At 38.8% G+C, this 22,593-nt stretch overlaps 1 protein-coding gene across 3 annotated transcripts in view; it reads left to right on the top strand.

Annotated features, from left to right (window-relative positions):
* Window positions 1–22,593, top strand: part of CCDC14 (coiled-coil domain containing 14) — a 50,099-nt gene that overhangs the window by 11,271 nt on the left and 16,235 nt on the right. Inside the window, exons 6-11 of one of the 3 annotated variants that reach the window (XM_070072227.2) lie at window positions 7,097–7,200; window positions 7,905–8,141; window positions 8,247–8,341; window positions 10,180–10,696; window positions 13,575–13,716; window positions 22,002–22,084. In XM_070072227.2, the coding sequence (XP_069928328.1) occupies window positions 7,197–7,200; window positions 7,905–8,141; window positions 8,247–8,341; window positions 10,180–10,696; window positions 13,575–13,716; window positions 22,002–22,084 (1,078 nt within the window). In that variant the 5' untranslated portion in view covers window positions 7,097–7,196. The remainder of the gene's footprint in view (window positions 1–7,096; window positions 7,201–7,904; window positions 8,142–8,246; window positions 8,342–10,179; window positions 10,697–13,574; window positions 13,717–22,001; window positions 22,085–22,593) is intronic. The other 2 variants (XM_051859251.3, XM_089331825.1) reach the window with 2 other exon arrangements.

The raw sequence follows: 22,593 nt of genomic DNA, 5'->3' as shown, positions 1-22,593 counted from the left end.
ACAACGCCAGCCCCTTAAAATTATTTTTACATACAAGGGTACTTCAAGTAGTTTGTGGTGGGGAGCAAGCTTTTGGTTCAGAAATGAATGTGCTTGCTTCACATTGGTGTGCCTGGGTTTGATTCACAGCTCTGGCTCTGACTCCAGCTTCCCATCAGTGCAGGACCTAGAAAATAGCCAGAGTGGATCGAGTAATTGGGTTCCCGTCACCTATATGGAAGACCTGTTTGAGTTCCTGGCTTCTAGCTCTGGCCCTGGCCCAATCCCTAGCCTTTGTGGGTTTTTGGGGAGGAAACTGGAAGATGGAAACTATCTCTACTTCTCAAATAAAATTAAGGATTTTTGTTTGTGGAAAATGCACATTACTTTTAATTTAGCTTTTCCTTGAACTCTTTGAAGTACCTTATGTATATCCCAAGCTGATTGAGGAATTCCACTTGTTCAACAATACAGTGGGTATACATGGTACAAAAGGTGAAATTTCAAGTTGCATAGATAAGGAAAGAGAGCCTGCACCTGATTGACAGTGAATGTGTTCATGTTTTACATCCTAGTAATTACATGTAATCATTCAGCAAACAGTTTAGAACAAGCAAGTTCTGATAACGTTGCCCTTTAGGGGCCCTGTAGAACAACATGAACCCAAATGGAGATAAAGCTCAAGTGGAAATTCAGAAAGACAAGAATTAGACTGACTAGTTCTAAAGTGCATTTGAGTCAGAAATGCCAGCACTACAGTACATATTTAGATTTCACTTAGGTAAGATATGGGATTTAGAAAATTGTCTAGGACAGTAACCCTGGATATTAAGAGACCAAGATCCAAGCAAAGAGAAAAATGAGGATAGAGCGTTTATAGGTCTAGAGATTGTTCTCTAACTTAAGACCGTAACTTAAGTCCTTCATAACCCATCTTGGGGGCCAATCATACTTACCCTCATATCATCCTCACCTGCAGTATTCAGGATGGTAGCCTCTAGCCACATATGGCTATTGAGCACTTCAAAATGACTAGCATAACCCAGGAGTTGAATTGTTAATGAATTTATATTTAAGTTTGAAAACTGATACTGTATCCAGTTATAAAAATTTTAAGTGTGTTTGGAATAACTGGGATATGTAGATCTGTAATTTCAATTGTAAATTTTGTTAAATCTGAATACAGATGAGGTATTTGATGAAAATTTAGCATCCATATTGAGAGGTGCTTTCTGTAAAATGCATGCTGAATTTAGAAGATTTAATATTAAAAATATCAAATCTTTATTACATGCTGAGATACTAATATTTTCAACATTATTTTAAATAAGATGTTTTAAAAATAAGTTTACCTATTTTTACTTTTTAATATGGCTACTGGAAGTTTAAAATTACATATGTGGTTTGTATTATGTTTGTATTTCTATTAAGCAACATTGGTTTGAACCAGGAGTCAGCACACATTAGCCAGTTTTATTTTATAAATAATGTGTAGTTATTTTCTTTTATAAATAGAGTTTTATTAGAATACAGCTTTACTAACTTATTCATCTGTTTTCTATAGCTGCTTTTGTACTGCAGTGGTAGTGTTGAGTAGTTGTGATAGAGACCATCTGGCCTGCTAAGCCTAAAATATTTACTATCTGGTCTTTTAAGTAGAAGTGTACTAAGCCCTGATGTTAACTCTTAAAGCAGAGGCCTGTTTATTGGGGCCCAACAGACAAATAAATGAGGGGTAACACCTATCCTTCCAGTTTCCCAGTTTTGTCTCAAGGCAGGTAGTTTCTTATCCATGGCATCCTTCCTCAGAGAACTATCATTTGGGATATATATGGCTTACGGTGTCATGGTAGCAACTCACTGGATCCTGACTGAACTGCCTCGGTTATAGTTACAGGAAGAAACAGATGGCATTACTCAAGATAAAGAGAGGGGGGGGGGGATTCATTACAAAGGTATGAATAGGATATAGGAAAACCACAAGGGTTTGTGCTAGCTAGTGCTAGTAGCAGTAGCAGAGCTGTTGTCAGCACTAGGGCTTAAGGGATTAGGAGAGGGAGAAGTTACTAGACTCAGAAATAGAAACTGTTTTATACTGTAGACTTTCTTGAGAAGAGTGAGCTTCATTGAATGGACAAAGCCAGCCCAAGGTGACCTCATAGATAGGGAGCAGGAATAAATACTCTGACTTAATGCTTCTTCCTTTCCTTAATTTGCCAAAACTCTCATGGGATTAAGACAAACTGAAGCCCTATTGATGTATATCAGGTCTGGTATTTGATTTTTATTCTCACAGGCTAGTAAGTTGGTCATACTGTGTTGATGCTGGCAGAAGACACAAAATTTCAGGGTCAGAGACAAAGAACTTAATTATTCATATTACAGCAAGCAGAGTATATTTGCATTGGTTCTCCCTTGTACCCAGTTGCATTTGGGCTGATGTGATGGACCCAGAGGGATGCTAAGCATACTGTTGGTTTAGGTTTCAGCTAAGGAATACTGACCTTGGGAAGTCTGCTGTTTTGATAGTGTATAATAAACAAGACTGTACTTTTCTCAGGGAAATATTACCTCATTCTTCAAAGTTGCTAACCGAAAAAACAACCTTGAGAAATGCTCCAGGAAGCATGTAGGTTAAAGCCTATGTCTTGGTATACAACAAGATGTGTAGGAGCAAGAGACTGTTGGAGGACTGTCTCTTAACAATGTAATTGCATAGAACAGCATCCTAGTGAGAACAAGGGGACCAGTAGAGGATGAATTTGGAGTGGCAGATGGAAGGTATTTGGCATTCTGGATCCCTAGCACTAAATTTGTATTTGGATTATTGTCAAATCAGCAGTTTCAGCCTGTGATCAGGACACAATATTCTTTTTGTCCTTTCCCCTATACTTTCATCATCAGAAAGAAAGACCTATTCCCATAGGACTGTCGTCTTTAAGATAGCCATAAGATAGCCATATTAGAAATTAGTTATCACTGGCTTATTTACTCCCTGAAGTTAATTCATTGGAGGAGAAGCCTCCTTCCCTTAGGTCTTTAGGTTTGGTTCAACTGCTTTTCTTTTTTTAAAAGTTCACCGGAATAATGCAGAATGGAACATTTTGCTGTCTAGTTGTATGTATGTGTGGTTAGCTGCTATTTATGATTACAAGGTTTTTTTCCTGTTATCACAATGTTCAAAAATACACAAAACCCATGCTTAGCACATGTTCTCTTTTCCATCTCTTCCCAAGGGAGGTAATCATAAATAGAACTTTAAGGAATCTATTACAGCATGTTAACTAGTATGTAGTATCATTTTTTAATTTTAACACACATTTTCTTGCTATTTTTTGTTAAATGTCTTCTGGGGCGTGAAGCATGACTTTTTTTTCCCCCAAGATTTATTTATTTAATTTGAAAGACAGAGTTAGAGAGAGGGAGAAACAGAGACAGAGGTCTTCCATCCGCTGGTTCACCCCCCAAATGGCCGCAACTGCTGAGGCTGGGCTGGTCCGAAACAAGGAGCTTCTTCTGGATTTCCCCTGTGGGTGCAGGGGCCCCCAAGTACTTGGACCATCTTCTGTTGCTTTTCCAGGCATATTAGCAGGGAGCTGGATTGGAAGTAGAGCAGCCAGGTCTTGAACCAGCACCCATATGGGATGCCAGCACCACAGGTGGCAGCCACAGAGGCATGACTTCCATTGTACTTTCTGGCTGGGACCTACCTGCTCATTGAATGTTTATGGAGTTACATAAGCCTGCCTTGATGCATTTTTGGAGTAAGGATGCAGAAAGGCAGTTCCAGAAACATATTCATTGAGCTTACTTGGGAATGTTTCTGAGATGAAAAAACAGGAGGGGCCGGCGCTGTGGCGCAGCGGGTTAATGCCTTGGCCTGAAGTGCTGGCATCCCACAATTGGCTGCAGCCAATTGGGGAGTGAACCATCAGATGGAGGACCTCTCTCTCTCTCTACCTCTCCTCTCTCTGTGTAACTCTCATTTTCAAATAAATAAATAAATCTTTAAAAAAATGGAAACTGGCCGGCGCCGCGGCTCACTAGGCTAATCCTCCGCCTTGCGGCGCCAGCACACCGTGTTCTAGTCCCGGTCGGGGCACCGGATTCTGTCCTAGTTGCTCCTCTTCCAGGCCAGCTCTCTGCTGTGGCCAGGGAGTGCAGTGGAGGATGGCCCAAGTGCTTGGGCCCTGCACCCCATGGGAGGCCAGGATAAGTACCTGGCTTCTGCCATCGGATCAGCGTGGTGCGCCGGCCACGGCGCGCTGGCCGCGGCGGCCATTGGAGGGTGAACGAACGGCAAAGGAAGACCTTTCTCTCTGTCTCTCTCTCTCACTGTCCACTCTGCCTGTCCAAAAAAAAAAAAAAAAAGGAAACTTTTTTTTTTATTTGACAGAGTTAGAGAGACAGAGAGAAAGGTCTTCCTTTCGTTGGGTCACCCCCCAAATGGCCGCTATGGCTGGAGCTACACTGATCCGAAGCCAGGAGCCAGGTGCTTCCTCCTGGTCACCCATACGGGTGCAGGGGCCCAAGCACTTGGGCCATCCTCTACTGCCTTCCCAGGCCACAGCAGAGAGCTGGACTGGAAGAGGAGCAACCGGGACTAGAACCCGGCGCCCATATGGGATGCTGGCGCTGCAGGCGGAGGATTAACCAAGTGAGCCACGGCGCCAGCTGCAGGAAACTTTTTTTAAATAAGCAATTTTTTCATAACTGTGTTGAATGCTTTTGGGATTCTGCTTTTGATAATATGCAGCTGTTCCTCAAGTAATGAGCAGGTTACATTTGTGATAGAACCACAATAAGTTAAAGATATCTTGTTAGAAATGTATTTAACATACCCAGCCTGGCAAACACCATGGCTTAGCAACATATAGTACACTTTAGATCTAGTTCAGGTGTCTACTCTTGTGATCTGTGGCTTGCTGGCTATAGCCCAGCATCACAAGAGAGTACCCAGGAAAAGATAAAAAAAAACAAGATATGGTATTTATTGAATATATATTGTCTTTTGAACTGTTGCCAAATGAAAAAACTGTAAGTTCAACTAAGTTAAGATAGGGACTATATATGTTTTGCCAATCTCACCTTGAGCAAATAAACCACTACAGGCAGAATCCTTTGAGCTTTGGTTGCCCCCATCAAGGCCAGGTGTTCTTATATGTTTAGAACTATGATGTTTGTTCTCTTTTGGGTGGCAGGAATTACTTAGCTGTCAGACAATGCTTACACATCCAAGCAATAGCCAGTGCTCATATAGCAGCTACACTTCAAGGACTGAAAAAATCTTGAGGACTGATTGAACGAATGCATCTCTTTCATGAATTCTAGTTATCAGCTGACAGCAATTAGACATATTGCCATCCTGATCTGTTAAGTAAGATTTTCATGTAGGATACTTTGGTATAATTGATAAGAACAAGAAAATATAATTCTTTTGTATTTGTATAGTCACAGGCTTACTATGTTATCATTTTAAAATTATAGTAATATAAATATAATCTTTTATAATTTGTTTTAGACTATTTGCTTTAAAACTTTATGCATTAATTATAAATATTAAGCATTAATAGAATGTCATAAGGACTGATTTTATAAAGGAACAAAATAACTCATTTTAATTTTTTTTAAAGATTTTATTTATTTGAGAGGTAGAGTTATTACAGACAGAGGGAGAGACAGGAGAGAGGTTTTCTATCTACTGGTTTACTCCTTATTTGGTCCCAGTGGCCGGAGTGGGGCCGATCTGAAGCCAGGAGCCAGGAGTTTCTTCTGGGTCTCCCACGTGGATGCAGGAGCCCAAGCACTTGGGCCATCATCCTCTGCTTTCCCAGGCCATAGTGGAGAGCTGGATTGGAAAAGGAGTAGCCGGGACAGGAACTGGTGCCCATGTGGGATGCTGGCACCACAGGCGGAAGTTTAGCCTACCACACTACAGCGTTGGTCCTGTACGGCTTTGACTTTTAAGAAATATGTTTTCAGTTAATTTATGTTGGATGATGACATCTGCTGGCAGAGGCATACTATTGTAGTTCAGCTTTATCAGAGACCATGAAAACCACCCCTTGAAAGGAAGATGAGTGAGACCCAATGCCTGGGACCTGCAAGTGAAATCTGAGAATTCCTCAAACCAGTCAATTCTTAAGGGACCAAAGGAAATCCAAAAACAGAAGTGAGGCCAAGGAATCGAGAAGAAAGCATGAGTGATGAGGAAAGAATGGCCATGAGCAATGATCTCCCACTCCATCATTTTAGATTTCAGGGTTAAAATATTTCAGAAGGTACTATTCTATTTGATTTATTATAAAACTATTTCCAATAAGAAATAATACTTTATGAGAATTTATTAACTCATCTGTTCAGATAACAAAGATAACTATTTTTGCTTTTTGTTTTAATTATCTCAGAGGGGACATAGAGGTATATTAGTTTCTGCAAGATTTATGAATATGCAATATTGTCTTAAAGAATTTGCTGCTGTTTGTTGATAGAACATTTATTTATTTTTCCTGTATGCTAGACATTGATGTAAGAACTTTACAAGTGTTATTTACTTCTCAACAATCTTTTGAAGTAGACATTAGCACCATTTTTCTGATGAGAAAAGAGAGGCACAATAATTTGTTCATGGATACTCAGCTAATAAATGAATATTGTACACATCTCTAAATAGACAAATGTGTATTTGTGTTAGGTATATTCATGGAAGTGGAATTATTGTGTCATAGAATGTTATGTTTAGTTTTGGTAGGTGCTGCCAAGAGCTATATATGTTTCTAACTTTATTTTGAACAGTGATAACCTATGATCTTCCAGATCACTCCCCTTTCTGTTAATGTTTAAAAACATTTAGGTTAGGAAGAGGATCTGACAATGAAATAGAATTCAAATCCTTGTAACAATCTATAGGGTAGTACTATATAGACACTTTTTTTCATTTATTATTTTATTGCTACCAGTTTCTACTTTGTAGACCAGCCTCCTTGAGGAAAAAATAATAAAATATAAGGTACTGTCCTACATAAAGAAGCTTATAGCTTAGTTCTTGTAGAAGAACCACAGAATGAAAGATAAAAACTATATAGGGCAGTATGTCAGTAGTGTATGATTATTACAGATAGTGTGTTCTGCCATGGTAAAGAACAGTCATTGGAAATGAATGATTGGATGGGAACAAGGCCTCATGGAAGAGAGAAACTTTCAGAGGATGAGCCTTTATGAGTGAGTAGAACTGAACTTGAAGGAATGGTGCCTCAGGCACAATTCTATAAGAAGGTGAGAAAGACTTGTTGGGTGTCTAAATCAGCCTGAAAGTTTGAGTTGGGGGGATGCTGGGAAGACAGTTGGAAAAGCAGGTTTTGGTTGGGCTTTGGAAAAGTTAAAATGACACAGTAATGAATGGAAGGGGAGAGGGAACAGGAGAGGGGAGGGTTGCGGGTGGAGTGAAGTTATGGGGGGGTGGGGAGGAAGGTATTGTAATCCATAAAAAAACAATAAAAAAAAGAAATGACACACTAAGATATTTCTGAGCGTCCCCTGTGCAGATTAAGTCCACTTCTGTAATGATCTCAAGCTCTGATTTGTTTTGTTTTGTATTATTATAGCTGTCAAAGCTTCAGAAGTTGTGCAAAGTATTCATCTTTCCTATTTTCCCCTGAGAGCCTGAAGTAGATGAGGGGCAAGGTGAAGGAGTTTTATTAGACTATAGGGAAACTATAGTAGCCTTGACAGAAGTATTGTGATTAAAAGAGAGATTTTACAAATAAGATTTAATGTTGTTTTCAGAAAGAATTTGAAGTGCTTTTCTTTAGGGTGATAATGATAAAGCCTTTCTGTAAAAGATATGAAAAACTAAACCACTTCTAAGATTCCTTTTTCCCCTAAGATTTTAAGGGAAAAACCTTTTTTTCCTTTTTCCATATTAGTATCCTCAAATAACAAGAAACAGATACCCAATGAAGCTTCCGCTGGAAGTAAAAGAAACACATCAGACATACCTCAAAATTGGTCACTGCAGGATCATTATAGAACATACTCACCCATAATATACCAAGCCCTCTGTGAACATGTGCAGACTCAAATGTCACTGATGAATAATTTGGCCTCAAAGAACAGCACAAAAGGAATCCCTGCTGTACCTTGCCATACTGTGTCTGGTTCTGGTTAGTATGATGTTTTTAAAAGCATGAATATAAGCTCTACATAAATTACTTGGTGATTGTATAAGCAGTATGAGATATGAATAATTTTTTTCTTCCTCTTTTTAGAATCCCAGGCAACATCACAGTCTAATTATGGCTTATGTACCTCCATTCCGGTCTGGTCAGCTCAGCAGCCACCATGCCCTTCAGTGGTTCATGCTGTGGGTACAATTTCTAGATTATACAATAATAATTTGCTGATAGAAATGATCAACTTAGGAGGACTAAATTTACTGACTGTATCTGAGTGTACAAGAATATAAAGACCACTTGTTTCTTAAGTTATTTTTTATTAGAAAAATTTTACCTATTTGTTAAGTAAAGGTAATAGGGAGAAAAAGGAAAAGATATCGGTAGAAAAAAATGAATCAACTATACCCACCACCCAAGCACACACATAGGGCACTTTTCAGTCATTCAGTTCTCTCTGTGGGTTTTGTTTTCTACTTTTAAGTCTGCTTTCTTCTTAAAATAGAGTTATAGTTAAATTTTCTTTTTATATGCTGCATTTTTCACCTAACATTTTATTATAAATGTATTTATTAATATATACCTTTGGTGAGTTTTTAATAAGTAGTTAGTAATGTATTTTGTGGATATACCATAGTCTGTAACTATTCCTCTATGACTAGATATGAAATAATAGCCAGTTTTTCACTACCCTTTCTGAAAGTATGTTTGTTCAAAAGCTTTTTGTATGTTTGAGCTTTTCTTGCAGTGCAGTTTCTCAAAGTGGACCAATTGTTGATGCCTTTATACATTGTATGGTATTTGTAAATATTCTGTTTTAGTCATGGCCTTTTAATGGTCCTGTATTGCAGAGTTAACTAATTAGATTTTTTAAAAATGATTTATTTATTTATTTGAAAGTCAGAGTTAGAGAGAGAGAAGGAAAATCAGATTTTCCATCAGCTGACTCACTCCCCAAATGGCTGCAATGGCTGGGGATAGGCCAGGCTGATGCCAGGAGTCAGGAGCCAGGAGCTTCTTCTGAGCCTCCCATGTGGGTGGCAGGGGCCCAAGTAGTTGGGCCATCTTCTGCTGCTTTCCCAGGCTATTATCAGGGAGCTGGATTGGAAGAGGTGCAGCCAGGACACAAACTATAAGGGATACCAGCATTGCAGGCAGTGGCCACAGTGCCAACCCAACTTATTAGGCTTTTTTTTTTTTTTTTTTTTTTTTTTTTTTTTTAAGATTTATTTATTTGAAAGGCAGAGTTACAGAGGCAGAGGGAGAGAGGTCTTCCATCTGCTGGTTCATTCCCCAGATGGCCGCAACGAACCAGATGGCCACAATGAATGGAGCTGAGTCAATTCAAAGCCAGGAGCGTGGAGCTTTCAGGTCTCACACATGGGTGCAGGAGCCCAAAGACTTGAGCCATCTTCTACTGCTTTCCCAGGCTATAGCAGAGAGCTGGACTCAAACTAGCACCTATATGGAATGTCAGCTTTGCAGGCAGCTTTACTCTTACTAGGTTTTTCTTTTTTTTTAATTTTTTTTTTAACTTTTTTTTTTGACAGGCAGAGTGGACAGTGAGAGAGATGTCTTCCTTTTTGCCGTTGGTTCACCCTCCAATGGCCGCCGTGGCCAGCGTGCTGCGGCCGGCGCATCACACTGATCCGAAGCCAGGAGCCAGGTGCTCCTCCTGGTCTGCCATGCGGGCACAGGGCCCAAGGACTTGGGCCATCCTTCTCTGCACTCCCGGGCCATAGCAGAGGGCTGGCCTGGAAGAGGGGCAACCGGGACTAGAACCCGGTGTGCCGGCGCCACAGGCGGAGGATTAGCCTATTGAGCCGCCACACCAGCCTTACTAGGTTTTAAAAACTAGAATCTTTATTCTGCCTAGGAGAAATCCAGCTTACTCATTTTAATATAAAAATAGTATAAAGTCAGTTATTTTCTAAATATTGCTGATATTTCTGATATTAATTTTTATTATTAATGCCTGCAAAATCTCACACTTTTGAAAGATAACTTGTTTTCCTTTTCCTTTCTTTAGGAAGTTCAAACCTGTGGTGACAACCAGTTTACATCACAAGGCAGAACAGTTTCTGTGAACTGTAGTGGTGTTCCAAGGAATTCACTGAATACCAGTCCTGCACTTCCACGCAGCCTGCCCCTCACTGACAGATCAGCTCTTCCAACATTTCAGCAGCTGGGTCTTGCTAATGGGATTCTGCCACAACAAGGAGTTCCTAAGGAAGCAGACCTACTAAAGTGTTTTCAAACATATATGTCTCTATTTCAATCTCATGGAAAAGAAACTCATCCTGACAATCAGACATACCAAAGCCCTACTCGATCACAACAAGCTTTCTTGGCAAGTAGTGAAGACAAAGATGCCAGAGAACAAATTGGAGAGTCCACCAGTGAAGGAAAGGATTTAAACATACATAAACAAGATGCAAAAATGGTCAAGGATGTACAGAAGGCCAAAAATGTGAATCAGACTGCTGAAAAAGTTACAACTATAAAGTATTTTTTGGGAGAGCTCAAGGCCCTGGTAGCAGAACAAGGTGGATGAGTACTTTCTTATTATAGTGTGGTGTTACACTAAAAAGCAGTGTCACATCATAAGCCACCCTGCAAATTCAGAATCAGTGACATGGAGTTTTCCATATAACTGCATCTTGAGCTAATAGAAAATTGTCCTGCCTGTTGTATTATGTTTTAGATTTTTCTCTCATTGTGTCCTGTGATTTTGAAATGTGTTAGGGAATAACAGATATTTAGTCTTTTGCTTGCATGTATATTCAAAAGGATTCAAAGAGAATTTGTGGAGAGAAAATTTTAGTGGTTAGAAGACCCCTAAGGATGATTAACTCTTTAGAATAGATAATTTTAAGGAAATGCAGAGATTTCCTTCTCATCATTCTCTGATAACCAACTGTTTACATTTAACATCTCAATTTAAGAAGTAACTCAAGCCGGCGCCGCGGCTCAATAGGCTAATCCTCCGCCTAGCGGTGCCGCACACTGGGTTCTAGTCCTGGTCGGGGCGCCGGATTCTGTCCCGGTTGCCCCTCTTCCAGGACAGCTCTCTGCTGTGGCCAGGGAGTGCAGTGGAGGATGGCCCATGTGCTTGGGCCCTGCACCCCATGGGAGACCAGGAGAAGCACCTGGCTCCTGCCTTCGGATCAGCGCGGTGCACCAGCCACGGCGGCCATTGGAGGGTAAACCAACGGCAAAGGAAGACCTTTCTCTCTCTTTCACTGTCCACTCTGCCTGTAAAAAAAAAAAAAAAAAAAGTAACTCAAACCTTGTCTGCTTTTCAGTTTATTTTTATGACTTCTCCACTTCTCCCTTAAATCAAGGAAAATCTCTCTTTTTTTTTAAGATTTATTTATTTACTTGAAAGGCAGAGTTAGAGAGAGATAGGAAAAGAGATCTTCCATCCACTGGTTTACTCTTGAAATGGCCATAGCAGTCAGAGCTGGGCTGGTCCGAAGCCAGGAGCTTCTTTTGGGTCTCCTATGTGGGTGCAGGGGCCCAAGTACTTGAGCCGCCTTCTGCTGCTTTCCCAGGCACATTAACAAGGAGTTGGATCGGAAGTGGAGCAGCCAGGACTTGAGCCAGTGTCCATAAGGGTTGCTGGCACCACAGCCAGTGGTGTTACCTGCTGTGCTACAATGCCGGCCCCAAGAAAAATATTTTTGAGCCAGGTTTTGTTCATTTGTTTCCATTGTGTGTGTGTGTGTGCGTGCGTGCGTGCATGTATTCTAAAGTAATGGCTTTTGCATGGAATGAGTTACAGATTTGCCATCATCTTGGAAAACACAGTCATTGGTTGTGGAAGCAATGATTTAATACCTAACATTTGCAGGCCAAAAAAAATCTTAAAATGCTATAGGAATACAGTACCAATAAGACAAAGATTTAGGGTATTAGTATTGCTTTGTTTTCACACCTTCAACTTGTTACCATTCTCTTAACCAAATACTTAACCATGATAACAATAACAATAATCCCTACCACTTTTGAAAACTCACCATGTGCCCAGCACTGTGTTATTTTCAATGCATTAGTTTATTTAATTCCTGTGGCAACCCAATGAGGTACTGTTTTTTTAAAAAGATTTATTTATTTATTTGAAAGGCAGAATTACAGAGAGGCAGAGAGAGATAAGAGAGAGATTTCCATCTGCTGGTTCAGTCCTCAGATGGCTGCAGTGGCCGGAGCTGTGCTGATCCGAACCCAGAAGCCAGGATCAACTTCTGGGTCTCCCACATGGGCGCAGGGGCCTCAGGACTTAGGCCATCTTCTGCTTTCCCAGGCCATAACAGAGCTGGATCAGAAGTAGAGCAGCCGGGATTCGAACTGGTACCCATATGGGATGCCGGCACTACAGGGGGCGGCTTTACCCACTATGCCTTCCCCATGAGGTACAATTATTAATCCCATTTTACACATGAGGAGACTGGGACTTAGAGACTAGTATCTTATTTTTCTCAGTAACCTTATAAGATATTGTTATTTCCATTTGACTGAAGAAACTCTGAGAGTAATAATTTTAGGAGATCTATTGTACCAATACAAAATGGAGACTAGTTGATAAAAATGTATTTTTTAAGTGTTCTCACTACAAAAAAAAAGGTGTTTAACTCTATCCAGCCATTCCACATTATATATGTGTTTCAAAACAATATGTTACACAAAATAAATATATACAAGTTTAATAGTATCAATTTAATTAAAGTTAACTATTTAAAAAGGTTAATTTTTAAGCAAAGGGTTAAGTAATCTGATAGTCCACAGAAAATTTGAATGGTGCCAGAAGATAAAAATAAAAGAACAAAAGATCTAGTATCTACTTTCTACCTGCCTCTAAAAACATCCACTCTCTGTAGTTAATGTCACGTTGAAACAAATGAGGTGTGGCTGCTTTTATTAAATCTACTTTATAAAATTTAATAGCATTTTATCTTAATAGGACTTCACTCAGTATTTTACCAAATGAATCAACCTAAATAAATATTTACTTATGTGAGGATCAAAAGTTATAAATGTTAATACTGTATTGAAGTATAGGAAGCCATGTAGCAATCACAGGAGTCTACTGTAATCCTTTGATACATTTGAACTAGAAGCTATGTGTAAGCCACTTTGATATTGTAAGCCACTTGACCATAATGGAAACAAAAACTCACTAATACGGTAATCCTGTTTTTAAAATTTATCTTTTGTTTACTGAATTGAATTTCTTTAGAATTTTCCTGCAGGCAGCAGGAAAGAGGGAAATGGGATTTGTATAATAAATTCATAAATAAATGAGTTAAATTTATAGCACGTATGTACATATCTATGAAGATTTTCTTTTTCAGTAAAATGTACTAATAATCTTGCTCCAAACCAATTTACAATGCCAATTTCACTCATTTTTTCTGCCTTTTTTAGAGGATTCAGAAATTCAGAGGTTGATTACAGAAGTGGAGGCCTGTGTATCTGAGCTTCCAGCTGTAAGTGGAAACACAAATATTCAAGTTGAGATAGCATTGGCCATGCAGCCATTAAGAAGTGAAAATGCTCACTTACGAAGGTAAGAGTTGCTCTTTAAGTATTTTTGTCTGTATGCAAAGATGTCCCATAGCCGGAAGAAAATTACCAAATAAAATATGTAGGACTTCAAAAGGAAAGTAGATTTGCTGTCTTACTGTAATTCTGTGTTTTCTTCCCCGTTTTCCAAAGATTTCTAGCATACCCTAACACTTCTATTATTCCTGTCCACAGTACATCTCTTTTTCCACCCGTTTTCCTTTGCTGGTGCTTAGTTGGTAGCGTGTAGGCAGGAAAGTGAAGTAACTCAGTGTTTTTATCAGGCTAGCCTAGGTCATGCTGTAGTAACAGACATGCCTTTCCTTCATGCCAGAACTACAGTGGTTCATTGGAGGCTCTCTCCCCTCCTGTGACTCAGGATCCAGGCTCCCTCCATGTTATGAAGCTCCTGTCTCAGTATGTGTGCCCCAGGATATAGCATTGGGGTACCCTTACATTCACCTGCCCAAAAGTGACCATTGTACTACATACTTGAAGGCTAAAACAAGGCGCCTGGCCCTACCTAAGATAAAGGTCTAAGACTTAGAGTTTTCCATACAAGAAGGAAAGGAGCACCTGATGTGAATGAGCACTAGTAGTAGCTGCACCACATGTAGACATAGGAGAAAACCTCAGTTTATTCCCAGTTTTGTTTTTATTTTATTTTGGTCATCTTGTCGCAATCATACATTTTTTTTAAAAGATTTTATTTATTTGTTTTATTTGAAAAGTGGAGATACTGAGAGAGGTATCTTCCATATGCTGATTCACTACCCAAATGGCCACAATAGCCAGGGCTGAGCCATGCTGAAGCCAGGAACTAGAAACTCCAGTTGAATTTCCCACATGGTATAGAAAGGGCTCAAATACTTGGGTTGTCATCTGCTACCTCCTGCCAAAGCACTTGCATCATCATCAGTTACTATCCCAGACACATGATCAAGAAGCTGGATCAGAAGCTTTGAAATGGTAGTGCAATATGAGATGACAGTGTTGCAAGCAACAGTTTAATCTGTTGTGCCACAATGCCAGCCCCTGGAATCATATTCTTAATTTGTTTAGGAAAGTTATAAACAGGGGATCTAATCTTGAAAGATGCAAGAAATCACTCTTACATTATCAATACTAACTTTGAATATTTCAGTGATGACCACCAAGGCCAGCACTTCAGTGTCTGTTTATTAATAGCCTGCAGAGAATTGGAGCACAGTGTCAGGTGCTCTTGTGACTCTCCAATGTCAATGTGCCTTAAGAGTGTTACAGAAACTATAGACATGATAAGATAAGGCTTTGACGAATTTTTTAAGAAAATGGAATGCAATAAAATACAGGATTCTTAGCTGGAGAGTAGCTTTAGCTTACAGATCTGGAGCCTGCAGAAGTGTGACTACTGAGATTCAGTTGCTTACCAGTATTTCTCCAAAATCATTCATTTTTAGCTACTATGCTCTCAGATAGTGTTGTGAGTTTAAATTCTAGTAATTTTTTCCTGGGTCTTAACTTAGGAGATTCCCCTAACAGTATTAAATTTTCAAAACCAAGAATAAATGATAATGGAAATGAACAGCAAATGCTACTAGCATTTATTGAACATTCATTTTGTGCCATGCATATTTTATATATATCCTCTCTAAATCCTTACAACAGCCCTTTGAAGTAGGTATTATATTATTCTCATTTACAGATGAGGAAACCAAGACATAGATTGTATAACTTGTCTAAGGTCACATATTTAAGATTTGGCAGAATCCAGACACAGACCTAGGCAATTTGATTTTAGGATGAATGATCCTAAATGGTAGACTTATACATTGTTTCTCTTAGGAAGTAGAGACTTATTTATACATCACTATTTAGGTATATTTTGTGAAACAAAAGAAAATACTGTAAGCCCTTCAGAATTAAGAAGCATATTAGTTAAAGTATTGACTAGTAAATAATTGGTTTCTTAAGCATATCAGAACTTCCTCTCAGTGTGTTATCTATTTTAACATTATCACCATGGAGAATGTCAGTAGTTCTTATTTATTTCGCTTCTTGGAAATTTTAGAATTGCTTTAGCTAATTTATAAACCACTCAAGAAAATGAGAAGTAGTATTTTATTGGTTAGCACTTACTAGTTTGGTATCCAGTTCTTCAGACTTGGCACCAGAGCTCTTTTATCAGCCTGTCCTTAAGAGGATGATTACATAGCATGCTGTTTGCCACTAATGTTTACTTGACCTTCTGAAAGAAATTAATGAAACATGAACAAGTTGTCAGATGTGTTCTTTTTAACAGAATTAGGTTTCTAGCAGTAGTTAGGAATTTTTATGCCACTTAATCTATATTTGGAAAGAATCACCCATTAAAAATAACAATTGGAGTGCATAGGCTCATTCAAAACAGTTTTTTGTCATCTTCAATCAAATTTCTTTTCCTGTTTATACCTTTGGAAACTATATGTCTCTTTTTATCCAGAAAAGTATCTTATTGCCATCTTGTGGCTTAAAAAATAGCTTGGTGTATTTCTTTTTAAAAAAAAAGATTTATTTTTATTTATTTGGAAGAGTTACGGAGAGAGGTAGAGACAGAGAGAGGTTTTCCATCCATTGGTTCACTCCCCAAATGGTTGCAGCAGCCAGAGCTGAGCTGATCCAAAGCCAGGAGCCAGTAGCTTCTTCCAGGTCTCCCATCTGGGTGCAGGGGCCCAAGCATGTAGGGCATCCTCCACTGCTTTCCCATGTACATTATCAGGGAGCTGGATGGGAAGAGGAGCAGCCAGGACTAGAACTGGTACCTGTATGGAATGTCACAGCACCAGTCCCTAGCTTAGTATATTTCTATGCCATCTTGACATTTTTGGCTAGACAGTTTTTATGTGAGACTTCTGACAGAGCTGTCTAACGTTTAGCCTTCCTGGTCCCTAGCCACAAAATATCTAGTGCTCTTTCAGTGACACTGCCTAAAGCCCTGGCACATGCCCAAATTTCTTGAATGAAGGTTGGGTAGCGTAATGTTGCCTCCAGTTCAGAACCATCAAAGTACCCAGTTCCTTAATATTTATATCCCATATGGATGTTGGTTCAAGTCCCTGGCTGCTCCACTTCTGATCCAGCTTTCTGCTAATGTACCTGAGAAAGCCGCAGAGGATGGCACCAATACTTGGGCCCCATTTGAGAAACCTGGAAGAAGTTCCTGTCTCCTGGCTTTGACCTGGCCCAGCCCTGGGCATTGAGGCCATTTAGGGAGTGAACGAGCAGATGGAAGATTCTCTCTTTTTCTCTGTAACTCTGTGTTTCAGATAAATAAAATAAATCTTAAGAAAGAATCATATGGACTATACAAAAAGCTGAATTAGTAAGTGAGGTTATCAAGATATAAGATCAGTATATAAGAGGTAAATGTATTTCTATATACTAGCAGTAAACAATTTGAAATTAAATTTTTTAAAATATTTATTGATTTATTTGAAAGTCAGAGTTACAGAGAGAAAAAGAATCAGAGAGGTCTTCCATCCGCTGTTTCACTCCCCAGTTGGACACAACGGCCGGAGCTGCACCAATCCAAAGCCAGGAGCCTCCTCCAGGTCTTCCCACGTGGGTGAAGGGACCCAAGGACTTGGACCATCTTCTACTGCTTTCCCAGGCCATAGCGGAGAGCTGGACTGGAAGTGGAGCAGCCGGGACTCGAACTGGTGCACATATGGGATGCCAGCATTGCAGGCAGCGGCTTTACCCACTACGCCGCAGCGCTGGCCCCAAAATTAAATTTAAAATCAATACTACTGGAGCCAGTGCTGCAGCATAGTGGGCTAAGCCCCTACCTGTGGCACCAGAATTCCATATGGGGTGCCAGTTCATGTGCCAGGTGCTCCTCTTCCGATCCAGCTCTCTGCTATGGTCTGGGAAAATAGTAGAAGACACCCAAGTTGGGCCCCTACACCTACGTAGGAGATATGGAGGAAGCTCTTGGCTCCTGGCTCTTGGCTTTGGATTGGCTCAGCTCTAGCCATTGGTGGCCATTTGGGGAGTGAACTAGCGGATGGAAGACCTTTTTCTCTGTCTCTAACTCTACCTCTCAAATAAATAAATAAAATCTAAAAAAAAGTACTATTTACAGTAGCAGCAAAACTATGAACAACTTAGGGATAAATTTGATAAAAGATGCATAAGACTCAGGCACTGAAAACTACAAAATATTGCTGGTAGACGAAGACTTATACGTGAGATAAACCAGATCCACAGATTAAGGCTTTTTATTAAGGTGTTAGTTCTCCCCAAATTGATCTATAGGTTCAATATAATTTCAGGGAAAATCCAAGTAGACTTCTTTGTAAATTGCTGGTTCTGAAATTCATATGAAAATTCAAGGAGCTTAAAGTATCCAAAAAAAAAAAAAAAAAAAAAAAAAACCTCTGGGAAAGAACAAAGTTGGTACTGTCCAATTTCAAGACACAAAAGTTAAAACAGTCAAGATAGTGTGGGCATTGGTGTAAAACAAAAAAATAGGTCATTGAAACACAGTAATCTAGCAGCAAACATGGATGAATAAATTTTGACAAAAATGTCATAGGTATTAAATGGATCAAGAATTTTTTCAACAATCAGTACTGGAACAATTAAAATGCTACAATAAGAAAAAAGCTGAACCTCTGGGACTAGTATTGTGGCATAGCAGGTTAAGCCACTGCCTGTGATACTGGCTTTGACTGTTCCACTTCCAATCTAGTTCACTGCTAATGGGAAAAAACTGGGAAAGCAGAATATGGTCTGAGTACTGGGGGCCCTGCAACCACCTGGGAAACCTAGATGGAGTTCCTGGCTCCCAGCTCTGGCCTGCCCATGGTGGCCAGTTGGGAGGGAATAAACCAGCAGGTGAAAGATACCCAGCTCCCTCCCTCCCTCCCTGTCACTCTACCTTTCAAATAATTCTTAAAAATGAATAAATAAAAATTAACTAGAAAAGTAAATAAATTAGACTTCATCACAATTTAAAACATTTACTATTCAAAAGACATAATTACTCAAAATGAAGAGGCAACCAATAGTCTGAGAAAATATTTGTAAAACATATAAAGAACTTGTATCTACAATGCATTAAGAAGTATTACAACTAAATAATAAAGACTATCAGTTCTTAAAATCTCTACTTTAAAAATGGGCAAAATATTTGAACAGAGAATTCACTAAAAAAAGATTTAAGGATATCAAATAAGAACATGAAAAAAGGTCATCATTTATCTTCCAGTAAATGCAAATTAAAGCCATAGTGAGATATCACGGTATGCTCATTTAGAATAAAACAGAAATAGAATAAAATAAAATAGAAAACCGTATCAAGTATTAGAATGTAGGAGAACTGAATGTTTCATAGTCTGCTTTTGGGAATGTAAAATGGTGTGACTCATTTGGAAAATAGTTTGATGGTTTTTTAGAAATTAAACATTGGAAATTTAAAAAAAATTTTTTTAAAAGTTAAACATACAGTAACCATATCATGTGATTCAGCTATTCCACTCCTAGGTATTAACTCAAGAAAAGTGAAATGCACAAAAACTTGTTCATGAATGCCCAAAGGAAATATCCCAAATGTCTGTCAACAAATAAAAGATGGTAAATTCTACTCAACGGTAAAAAGCAAGTATTGTTACATGCAATCAACGGAAGGAAGACTGTTCTCTCTGTCTCTCTCTCTCACTAACTCTGTCAAAAAAATTTTTTTTAAAGATTTATTTATTTGAAAGGCAGTTACAGAGAGGCAGAGAGAGAGAGAGAGAGATCTTCCATCCACTGGTTCACTCCCCAAATGGCTGCAATGGTTGGAGCTGGGTTGATCCAAAGCCAGGAGCCAAGAGATTCTTCAGAGTCTCCCATGCGGGTACAGAGGCCCAAGGACTTGGGCCATCTTCTACTGCTTTCCCAGGCCACAGCAGAGAGCAGAACAGAGCAGTCAGAACTCCAACTGGTGCCCATAAGGGATGCCAGTACTGCAGGCAGCAGCTTTACCTGCTATACCATAGAGAAACTTCTGTCACACACTTGGTGCATAAGAGGGCTTACTCTTTTTCTGAAAAAAGTCTGCTCTTTTTCTGGAAAATACTAAAGCAATTCTGGTTGGAATCCTGGGTCACTATGCTGGCTTTTCTTGATGTGTGTGCTGTTATACTGGGCAGACCTTTCAGAAAATAAAGAATTTTATCAAAACAAAAAATGGATTCATATAGTATGGATACTGTTTTTTCAGTTTGTTCTTTCTCACTTCATATTGTGTCTTGGAGAGCTTTCTATGTCAGTAAATAGGAGTATCTCTTTAATACCTGTAGACTGGTACTTCACAGTATAGATGTACTATAATTCAGCATCATTAAGTAATAGCTATTGTGAACATCATGGTATATAAACAAAGCTATAATTACTTTTGCTCATGTGTAGTTGTTTCCAAAGCTAGATAAACCAAAGGTAGAATTCTTTTGTAAGATATGAACATTGTCTATTTTGTTGGATATTGCCAAGTTGCTATCCAAAATAGTTATACCAATAGATTCCCATGAATTGAAATAATTCATCTCCTTATATTTTTACCAACAAAGACTGCTATTTTATTTTTGTTGATTTTGTGGCAAAAAGATATCCTTGTGTTTACAGTTCTCTTCATGTTAGTGAAGCTGAGTATTTCCATATAATATAGAGCATTTCTATTTCTTAGGTGAATTGTCCATTCTTATCCTTTCTCACTTTTTACTAGGTCGACTTAAATTTGTGAGAACTTTTTAAATGTTTTGGACCCTTTACTTATTGTATATGTAGTCAGTATTTTCTTTCCACGCTGTTAATCCTAGAACAAGTTTCTACTTTTGATGGTCTTAAGTCCTTAACTCTTTTCCTTGTTGCCTGGTGGACTTTGAGTCTTCCTTAGGAATGCTTTCCTTACTTTAAGATCATTTAGATTTCTCCTTGAAAGGTATTTAGTTGGATTTCATTTGTATTTCTTACATTTAACTTTTAATTCATGCAGAAGTAACACATGTGAATATTGTGAGATAAAGTGCCAGTATTTTAGATTTAGTAACAAAAGTAAGTATTTCAGTGCAGAATATTTTCAGGTATATAATTCTGGGAAAATACCAGACATAAGCTTTTTTTTTAATAGTAACCTCATAAAAGTGAAATAAATACTTTTGTCTGTAGTAAAGCACCTACATTTTACAAAGTTCATTGTAGGGACAAGTTGCTGCTTATTAATATTCTCATTATTTAAGTGAGGCCAGTAACCTTTCCATCTAATAAAGAAATGATTAAGGGGCTGACTCTATGGTATAGCAGGTAAAGCTGCTGCCTGCAGTACTGGCATCCCTTATGGGCACCAGTTGGAGTTCTGACTGCTCTGTTCTGCTCTCTGCTGTGGCCTGGGAAAGCAGTAGAAGATGGCCCAAGTCCTTGGGCCTCTGTACCCGCATGGGAGACTCTGAAGAATCTCCTGGCTCCTGGCTTTGGATCAACCCAGCTCCAACCATTGCAGCCATTTGGGGAGTGAACCAGTGGATGGAAGATCTCTCTCTTTCTCTCTCTCTCTCTCTCTCTCTCTGCCTCTCTGTAACTGCCTTTCAAATAAATAAATAAATCTTTAAAAAAATTTTTTTGACAGGCAGAGTTAGAGAGAGACAGAGAGAAAGGTCTTCCTTCCATTGATTCACCCCCCAAATGGCCGCTATGGCCAGCGCGCTGCGGCTAGCGTGCCGTGTTGATCCGAAGCCAGGAACCAGGTGCTTCCTCCTGGTCTCCCATGCAGGTGCAGGGCCCAAGCACTCGGGCCATCCTCCACTGCCTTCCCGGGCCACAGCAGAGAGCAGGACTGGACGAAGAGCAACTGGGACAGAATCTGGCACCCCAACCGGGACTAGAACCTGAGGTGCCAGCGCCACAGGCGGAGGATTAGCCTAGTGAGCCACAGTGCCGGCCAAATCTTTTTAAAAAAACTTTTTTAAATGACAAAGATACAGAGACAGAAGTTAGAAGAAGAAAATAGCAAGAAGAGATAGGAAGAAACAAAGGAGATAAAACAAAAAAAGGAAAACAAAGAAAAGTGAAGGAAGGTTTTGTGTTGTCCCAGACGATCTTTTAAAAATGTCCTCAGGCCCCCAGCAGCAGCAGTGTGGTTTTCTTCATTTTTTGTCCTTTTTTGGGGAATAAGATGGACTTCTGCCATTTGTAATTTATTGATTGATGTGCTATCAAATGTACACTGCTAAATGGGCTTAGAATTCTTGCATTCATAATTTTATTATTTATTTATTTATTTATTTTTAGGCAATTGAGAATTTTGAACCAGAGACTTAGAGAACAAGAAAAGACAAAAAAGACAACTGGTTCTGTGGAATGCAACCTTGAATGTAGGTAAAAGGACTTTTAAGGGTTGATATTAAATTCTTTGTGGTTCTAGAAATGCTGGTAAAGAATTGACCTTTCTTAATTATAGTTTCTAAATGGATTTTCTTTTTATTTAAATCAAGTTAAACAAAATAAAAATATTATTTATTAAAATTTAAAATGGTACAGTAACAAAAATGAAAGTATCACTTCCTAATAATATACTATTTTTAAAAAGGACTTTCTTTTTGCATATCTTCTGTTCATATGAATTTTTATATATAATTGATTAATTTCACAAATGCCGAGTACATACTGTGTACCAGGAACAACCAACCATGTACGAAGCTCTCCAAGTAATCTCTTCTTGTATTCTTTTATATATTGACTTTGCTTTTTAAATGTAAGATTGTTCTATATCAATGTACCTTAGAAAGTTTGTGGACTGGAATTAAAAGTTTATTTGAGCAAAAAAAGTTTTTTAAATTTATGCATAGTCTTTTCATAATATGTATTTTCCATAAACTTTTAA

Source organism: Oryctolagus cuniculus, chromosome 4 (genome assembly GCF_051225735.1).
Source record: "Oryctolagus cuniculus isolate XC-2025 breed Fujian yellow rabbit chromosome 4, ASM5122573v1, whole genome shotgun sequence".
Classification (NCBI taxonomy): Eukaryota; Metazoa; Chordata; class Mammalia; order Lagomorpha; family Leporidae; genus Oryctolagus; species Oryctolagus cuniculus.
Note: the sequence above shows the minus strand (reverse complement) of the source record. Positions and strands in the feature narration are given on the sequence as shown.